Below are 9,278 nucleotides of genomic sequence, written 5' to 3'. Positions count from 1 at the left end.
TCAGTGTCAATCTTTCTCCCCATGATTTGTAGTTTCTTTGTTAGTGTTAATTATTTACCTTATCTCAGTCTCCCTCTTTCATCTCCCCTATAGCTGTTCCTAATTCCTTGATCAACTCACCTTCACACTATGTCATTTTCCATTCTCTCCTCAGTTTATGAGGTTTCATTGCTGGTTCTCCACCATTTTTTTAAGGTGTACTATCTCAAACCTTTTACTGGCCTAGAAAATGTACTCTGAAAAGTACATTTTCTTGGAACACCACTGGTTCAAACCATGTAATTTATCTGTTTCCCCAATTAAAATTTTCAGCATGCTCATTCTAAGTTTGTGTCCTGTATTTTGGTCAATCCTTGAACCTAAAAACATGACTAATATCGGAATGGTTAAACCTTCAACTAACTGAGATGTTCTTCTACTTAGCCTCATCAAATCCTCAAGATTACTGTCCCATTAAAACAACACTTTCATACTTTAATGAAAACCATCACTGAAAACAAAATTTATAATCATTGCAGAAAACTGCATACTAAATAAAATTGTGTGAAATAGCCATTATGAATACTTAAGCCACAAAATAGCCATGCTGTTATTCAGATTATCAACATTTTCTAACAAAACAATTTTTGTACTGACTTTTAGCTTGGAAGGGCCAAACTTCCAAGCTCTAAGTCACTGAATGCTAACATAGCATTGACTTTTACTCTAGCACTCAAAATGACAGTCTCCACAACTTATACAAAAGCATAATGTTAAAATGACATATCCCATGAACAGACAAATGCAGTACACAAACCCAGTGGAGGTGAAATTGCCATAAATACCCTGTTTATCTCACTGAGCAAACAACCCAGCACATAAAATTCCCAGTTAGCCTGACATGCACACTCTTTTGCTGCAGGAGTAAGTAGCACACTGGATAAACCCATATATGCTTGGATGAACATTGAAACTCTATATTTGAGGTATCTATCTCAACTACTAGACATCTGAGTTAACCAAAAAGTCAAAAAAGAAATTAGTCACTTAATTCCTTTAAGATTTGAGTTTTGAGGATCAAAATCAAATTTTGAATGAAAGTTTAGCAGCGTCAGAAGGAGGTGGGTGAACAAAAACATTCATATGAAAGGAAGTGCCTGACATTTCCTGAAACTGCGCTTTCCGTCACTGCTGCAAGCTTGCAAATGCATCCTACTTGAAAGCTCGTTTTTCCTCCATTCCCGGTGATAGAATCTTGGCCAGGTTACTTGATTGAAAACTACTCTAATCTGAATTAAAGTTATTGTCAGAAAGAATTATTCACATTAGCAACTTCCCAGTGAGTATTGCTGGTATTCAAAAATCAGCCTCAAATTTTAAACCACCAAGCACCATGTGGGCAATTACATGACTATTCTGGTACATCCTCCTGTGACTTAAAATAACAAAACAAAGAGATCTAATCTCAAGTGAAAAAGAGAAGAAACCAGTTTGAATGCCTCCTATCATAACTATTTCAAATCTTTTTATTTTGCTGTTTAAAGAGGAAATATACTGAAGCTTTTTTTTTTTTTTTTTTTACATGAAAACATTTTAAAAAGTATTTGTAAAATGCCTTGTTTTTATTGTTTTCCAGTCTTTATGATACTGATGCTTAATTTGAAAAATGATGTGAGGCCATCCAAAAACTTTATCAAGTTGGAAATATAGTCTGACTCAACTACATGAAGATAAGGTCTTTTATCTAGAGTTTAAGGCTTACATGCAATGGATTCTTTGTCACAGGGTGCAGTAAATCATCCTGTATTTCTCCTTTACAGTATGTGTTCAATGCTTCTATGTCTACACATACAGCAACTTGGCCCCATTGAAAGGTTGCAAATCATGCTGTAGCCACAGCAGGGTTGACCTAGTCAGATAAATTGTTGATGACAGCTTTGGTACTTAGATGCTGGTATTTATGACAATTATAACTTAGAGACCTTCTCTGTTCAGTACTATTCTATGAAAGGCAACACAACACTTATATGACATGATAGGCCACAATGAAGAAAGAGTTTAAAAAAAACATGCAAATACATACAAATTCTGAAAATAAATATGAAATCCCTAAACATTGTTGTGATTGCTTCCATGAAGAGCATTTGTGATCTTATACACTGATCAGACGTAGCATTTTAACAACTGGCATTCATGTCTCTGCTGCTTTACCTTTTAGATGGTGGAATATTCAATATTAAGAAATAAGAGAAAATGTCCTCAAAATCTGTGTTAGAAACTGAGATGCACAAGCTTAAGGATTTGAGTGAGCCAAATGTGGTTCTTCTTTTCAAGTGCAGATCATGTTGGAGAACCTCTGCAGCTGCAACTACGGTGGAGTGTTCTCAATCTGCAAAGGACAGGAGCTACTAAAAGTGGTTCAGAAGAAGAAGAACAGTAGTGAGGTGACAGGACTATGAATAACTATGTTTGATTGATGCACATTTACAGCATAGACTGGTCGTCTGGCTTTTCAAACAGATGAAAAGCCAAGCAGGCATGCATTTTCTAACTGTATGCCTGCTTGCGGTTAGAAAATAACACATTTCAGCTTGCTTCTGAAACCCGCTTTTTTCAATTTAGACAGCTCAAACATTTTTCCATGCCTAAATTTGCAAAGGGAAAACAGATGTTCTGCACCTAATCGTCTTCATCTCACTGGGGGATTGAGCAAGCACACACCCACAAACTGATCTTGTGAAGCAACGCTTAAAGTGAGTGACAGCGGCCAACAAATCTTGTACTAAAACAAATATGCCATGTGTTATATTGTATTTTACCAAATAAATTGGTGTGGTGTCAAGTTTATCACTCTTGCTTGAGAACAAAGGAACTGCTCTTCATGAGAACTGAAGGTAGGAGGATGACAGCTATGTTTGCATTTGCCTTGTATTGTGGTTATTTGCACCTACTGAAAGTGCACTGCTGCAACCTCAAAAAGGAAGTAAGCAAGTAGGCGAGGTTCATCTTTTACTGCACCACTGCTTCAAAATATATTCCAAGAGGTGCAGTTCTGAATTGTTTCAGTAAGAGGAGGACACATGGTGGCGAGAAATAAAAACGAATTTGATTCTTTAAATTATTCTTTGCTTTTTTATATTTTAATGGCTTGTTTTTATGGACACTGCTGGAGACGATTCTAAAGCTCTTTTTTGCTGTGTTTTTGGGTGAGCATACCACTTAAAGCTAAAAGGACTGAGCTGTGGACACCAACTATTTTTCAAAAAACGGAATCTCCAGGAAGTCAAACAGAGGGATTGTTTGCAAAGTCAAAGCTCTGTCTTGTGGATATTGGATTGCACACTTTCAACAAGCTGACGATGCCTGTGATTGTTTTGGAAGCCCGAGACTTCACCAGTCCACTGTTTTTGGTGCGAACATTGGAAGTCTTCTCTAGCTGCACAGCCTTCAGTCTTGTGGCCTCTTTGGAACATAAAAACTCAAACAGTTCATCTGATCCTTCATCAGACACATTCAGGATCTTCTGTATGTTTACCTGGTGTTTCTTCTTTGTGATCACTCTCCTCATACACATTATCAGCATCATCCAGTTCCACAGCCTCATCCCAATATCCTGGAAGAACCTGACCATGACGGTGGCACTGTTGGGAGTGTTGATGAGTCTCAGCTCCACTGTGGTTTTTCCCTGGATAGTCATGGATCATGGAACTGTGTCCCCACGTGCTTTGGCTGCTACAGTGGCTTCTGGTCTCACCTTCATGGCCTATGTCTCAGAGTCTTGTGTTCTTCGCACCCAAGCGCACGAACAAAGAGGCTACATAAGCACCTTGCCTGGTTTCCTCAAGATTATCCAACTTTGGGGGGGACTGAAGATGATCCCTCTGATGGTGATAATCTCCAATTTGACGACTGGAGTACTTTGGCAATTTTGGATATCTTGCGTCTCATATGGGATTTGCATCTTCATATCACTCGTCATCCTGGTGGTGATACTGGGTGACTTTGCTGGGCGATGCCTCCTGCCTTTTGACAGATTTTTGGCTGCCTTCAGTCTGATTGGGGTGCTGCTCTACATGTTGGCCACTGTTATTTGTTTGACCAAGATACTGCAGCTGAGTGAGACGCAATCAAACCTAAATCATCTCAATGTGGTCATCATGGAAACAGTGGTTTCCAGTGTCACACTGTTAGCTTACACAGTGGACCTTGCCTTCTCCATTAAACTGTTATGTGACAGGAGACACATGTGAAGCTGGATTTTTTTATGTTTATGACTGATTTTTGCTACAAAAACTTAATAGAAAAGCACTCAGAGTAATTCAGGTTTTCCTCTTAATCATTGCTGTCATGTTAAACTGTCTTTCTCACCCAGGTGATGATTGTGGTTGGTGTGCCACCACTAGTGGTATTTTGGGTTCCTCACCTGGTTCTCATGAGACACTTTAGTATCAACAATTTACAAGTTAAAAACTATGGGTTGATTAAGTGCTTTAATTGTTACTGGAACTGGTTGCTGAACCAGGGTTTATTTTGTCAAAGTTTTTATCAATGATCTTTATGTCCTTAAAAAAACCCCGGATATAACTAATCAAAAACTCACAAAGCATGACTAACTATAAAAATTATGCTTCTTAGGTAATTATTAGGAATAAGATTAAAATCTAACTTCTGTCACTGCCAAACGTTGGAAAAATACTAGAAATGTAACTGGGGGGGGGAATCATTTTCTTTATATTTTAGTCAACAAAATTTCAGTAAATTTTCTCTTCCTAGGAAAAAAAAACTTAAAGTAAAATGTAATGTAAATTCTACTGCAAAATAAAATTTGCAGTAAAAGCATAGTCACTGCATAAAACTGTCTTTTCCTCAGCTAAGTGTTCCCACCAAACATGTGCTAATGATATACAAAAAATGTGTATTTTATGATGAAAGAACTGAAAATAATTTTTTTTAAAAAGGCCTAACACTGAATTCAGAGTTGTGCTGTTGTTCTAAAGTTTTTACTATCTTCTGATAGATTTCTGATTAATTCTAACATAGGCGCAGATTCTCAACCATTTCATCACACCGAACACTTTTCCAAAGTCAGCTTAGGCTAGTCTGGCTTACCAAGTAATACTTAGTGTCATATTAGACTTAGACTTAGACTTAGACTGACTTTATTGTCATTTTGTATGCACAGGGTGTATACAGAACGAAATTTCGTTGCATACGGCTCAGAACAATGTAAAACTGTATATTATCAATTTTGGTTTGATTGAGCTCTCAAAGATGTCCAAGATTGGTGTTTTCTAAGGTGAAATGAAAAGCTTGAGAACTAAACCTCTGAACTAACTTGTAGAGTTTCACTAAGCGCTTTAAAAGGGATTGGTTTTATTGTCCTGAAACAAATATGTGTCACGCTGCCTTAAACTGAAACTGATTGTGGAAATGTCTTACTTACTTGTAGTTGCCATCAAAAACCACTAGATGGCAAGAAAACAGCATGATCTCACATCTTTTTAAGCTTCATTTGAACATGTTGAATGTCGTTCACATCAAAATCATTGTTTATCATATAAGACTTTTGATCAATAAATTGTCAAACTTTAAAATCATCTTTGTCTATAAAGTTAATTGCTCAAACATTCAGATAATTCATGCCTTTACCATAATTAGACTGTACTATGAATGCAATAGGTTTTATTTAAACTGAGGATTTTTTTAACTATAACTATTGCTTACACCTACAAAAAAACAACTAAAATTCAATTTCTCAGAAAATAAAACATTGCATTATTTTCTGAGAAACTGTGGAGTACCGTAAATTGACTGATATGGTACTCCACAGGAAGGGTAAGCTACAATAGATCAGTAAAGAATCTTGTTGTTCACAGTGTTTTCTATGCTTCCATACAAATGGCAAGTTGAGTGGAAGAAAAACATGCAATAGAACAAAAATATATTTACTATTCTGAGATTTTTTCCTTCTGAAAATATGTTCATATACTTTAAATCCTTTCAATACTCAGTTGGGGTCCGCGTTGCATATACTGAATCAGTGCAGCGTGGTATAATGGTGGGCAGCATGTGACACTGCTGTGATGTTAAGGAAGGTCCGGTAGCTTTAATAGGTAGACTGGCATGTATTGTTGGGCTGGACATCCTGTTTCATCTTCCTCTTTGCAAAACCTCATAGATTCTTCATGATTGCTAAATTAGGCTAGTTTGTTGTCCAATGATGATGATGACGATAATTTTTCCATGGTCATTAAGCTGGAACTTTTGGCAGAGAGGGAAGAATTTCTATATAGTTTGTTGGAGGAGGAAGTCTGACTGCTGTGACTTTGGACCAACAGATGTATGATCCTACAAGGCTACCCAAATTATCACTGCCTCTAAAAGCCTCACACTGAAACTCCAGAATCTTGCAAACTCTGCCTTTCCACTCTACTCCCAAGTATTCAGTTTCTCAGAAAGTAAAACATTGCATAAGACCAATACGAAAAGTAATTGGACCTTGATTTTTAAATAAAATGCAAAATGTACTTTTATCAGTGAAGTGGTTGGAATGCTAACTAATAATCTAGTTCATTTTCCACTTGGCACAGGTAAAATACAGACATTTTTCCTGTTTCCAGTAGTGCAACTTAATACAAAGAATGTGACACCAACTAAAAATTTAGTTATTTGTTTTTAAGGTTGAAATTTGGGTGCCTATAGCCTATAACCACCCAAATATAAATACTCTAAATGCTTAAAGTAAATCACTTTAATATGAATTTCATTTTTTAGATTAAAAGTATTGAAGTAAATTCACTGATAAACGTGTAGAGTTCAACAATGCTATACGGTTCATTTCAGCAGTGTGGAGTAACAGTAAAGTAACTTTGCATTTTACATCTGCATCATCTGTTGCAGGCATGTCCAATCGCTTTATCGAAACGTCGATTGCTAATCCCCAACGATTAAATATTTGACCATTCCAGCTGCGGGTTTGATTGCTCTGGTCTGAGAAAGAAAAAAACTCTACAGTTTTTTTTTTTCTTTAAGGAACTGACAGAGGCTTGTCAACAGGGGGAGAGACAAATCGAGGCGTGAAGACTGCTTTGTACGTGGAGCTGGTAAACGTTATTAAACGGTTTAGTATTCAAATCTTTGCGTTCGTTTGTGGCTCTGTTCGGTGAATCCAGACCGTAATGGACAGCCCTCTACATGGTGAGTTTCGTCTGGTTTTAAAGCAGCTTGTGAGAATGGTGAAGTGGTATCGGTCAGAGGAGCACTTTAAAGACTAATTTGTGAGTTAAATCTACACTGGCGCATTTTGATTGCGCATTAGTAATTCTTTAAAGTTTGTTTCGAAAATCGAGTTTTAGATAGTGACTGTTAAAAGTGGGACTTTATATCATTTTTAGGCTGGAGCTAGCTGCTTCAAGACCACAAACTGATTTGACAAAAAGTTGTACAAATGATTTAAAGGTTAAACAAGTATATTAATAAACCACCACATAATTACCGCATGTAATCAACTAATTAATTTTGGTTGAAACACGACAAAGAGAGCTATTTGGCCTGTAACACATGGCTATGGCTAGTTGGTGGTCCACAACGCTGTAAATGCAAAAGCAAGAATCACTAAAATGTCAGATTTAGCTGACATTTAAAGTGTTTCTTTTAGAAAGAAACTGGACCAACATTTTTAAATGCCGACTTTACAGGGCTTGTGGGGGGAAAAAATTTATGTATAAGTCAGACTGTACTTGCAACGTTCTACTTTTTAGATTCCCTAGAATTGAAATTCCCTTAAAATCAGTTCCGATATCGCAAAGCTCCATTTTGAATGGTGGTGAATACAACCTGGCTAGAATATTTGGCATTTGCATCAATCCAATTAAAGTTTTTCAAAAACATTACATTTATAGGAATGCATAAGGATTAATATTATGAATTACTGGGGTTTTTTTTTAACTTTCAAATGTGTTTTTCAGAAGACCCCTGAGCTCCACAGACATGAGAAACTTGACTCTACTGTAGGCCGATGCGAGTCCCAGGCTGGATTGAATGGCCCCGAGTATCCAAGGTAAGCACTTAGCCAGTACATTTGAACTCATTATTGATCTGCTTCCTGTGCTGCAAATGATCAGAGAGGGGCAAAGTCTATGTAGAGAGAGAGGGTAGATAAGAGATGATAGGAAGGAGAAGCACAACTTTGGTTAATGAAAAGGAAGACTAATGATGTTGAAACTCGGTGCCAGCTATTACTGTCAAGGAGGAAAGAAAGTTTTGAGTCATACACAGCATTGGGTAATGTTTGTTTTTCCAAAAATATTTATAAAAGTTACAGAACAGTTTTTCTTTTTTGTAAATTGTGTGTTTACATTTTACCTTGAACACAGAAGGGTAAAACTATATATATATATATATATAGATATATATATAGATATATATATCTATATATATATATATATATATATATATATATATATATATATATATATATATATATATATATATATATATATATATATATACACACACACAGTGATGGCATAGTTACTTTGAAAAATAACTTTAATTGGATTACTGATTACTCCTTGAAAAAGTAACTTGGTTAGATTACTGACTACTTGATTTGGAAAGTAACTAAGTTACATTAAAATTAACTTTCTAGTTACTTTCAGCAGCTGCTAACAACAACGCTTCACCACCTGTGAAAATTACATTGAGTTTGACAATACTTAATTGCAAGGTATTTTATAATGGTAACATCAACAATGTGTCTCCACTTATAAGGTTGAACTGAAGAGGAAATTTCTTAATGGTTACAACAGTACAAAAAAAAAAAGTTAGTAATTTGTGCGTGTTTTTGTGTGCTCCGCTATTTTCCATTTTCCCTCTGAGGGATTTTAAAGCCCCCAACTCCCTGTCCCAGCCTACAGGTTCTGCTTTACGGCCCTGTGTTCACATTTCTGCCACTGCTGATAACTGTTGCATAAAAACGGCAATCCCTCCCCAAGACACGTAGAGTAAAGGCAATTAAATTACAAAAGTAAATTAAATTTACTGCATCATTGGGATTTCTCACTGCAGACTAAAAGATGTTGGGCAGAAGGAAGTTGGTCACCTGCTCTTAATCAAAGCTAACGTTACTAAGGTGGCCAAAAAGGTGATACAAAAACTCTGTATCTTGCAGGTATAGATGATGTGTATTTTAAGGATATGAACCTTGGTATGAAAAGACTGTGGTGTAGGTGAATTCTGCAGGTTGGTTCTAAGCTGCAGTCTAATGGTTCTGCTTCCAAAGCATCACTATCCCTCTG

The 9,278-nt window shown here is 36.4% G+C and overlaps 2 protein-coding genes across 5 annotated transcripts in view; both read left to right on the top strand.

Moving 5' to 3' along the window:
* Window positions 1–3,044: 3,044 nt before the first annotated feature.
* On the top strand, window positions 3,045–5,576 carry LOC122830008 (myeloid-associated differentiation marker-like). The gene has a single exon (XM_044115030.1). The coding sequence runs from the start codon at window positions 3,339–3,341 to the stop codon at window positions 4,227–4,229; it is 891 nt and encodes a 296-aa protein (XP_043970965.1). The 5' UTR covers window positions 3,045–3,338; the 3' UTR covers window positions 4,230–5,576.
* A 1,438-nt stretch (window positions 5,577–7,014) lies between these two features.
* The window catches only part of LOC122830004 (testis-expressed protein 2-like), a 28,371-nt gene continuing 26,107 nt past the window's right edge, over window positions 7,015–9,278 (top strand). For 3 of the 4 annotated variants that reach the window (XM_044115025.1, XM_044115022.1, XM_044115024.1), the window contains exons 1-2: window positions 7,015–7,176; window positions 7,947–8,038. The gene's annotated coding sequence lies outside the window, so the exon portion shown is untranslated. The remainder of the gene's footprint in view (window positions 7,177–7,946; window positions 8,039–9,278) is intronic. The other variant, XM_044115023.1, reaches the window with a different exon arrangement.

The sequence above is a fragment of the Gambusia affinis genome, linkage group LG04 (assembly GCF_019740435.1).
Source record: "Gambusia affinis linkage group LG04, SWU_Gaff_1.0, whole genome shotgun sequence".
In the NCBI taxonomy this organism is placed as follows: domain Eukaryota; kingdom Metazoa; phylum Chordata; class Actinopteri; order Cyprinodontiformes; family Poeciliidae; genus Gambusia; species Gambusia affinis.
The sequence above is the reverse complement of the archived record's forward strand: the minus strand, read 5'-3'. Positions and strand labels throughout refer to the sequence as shown.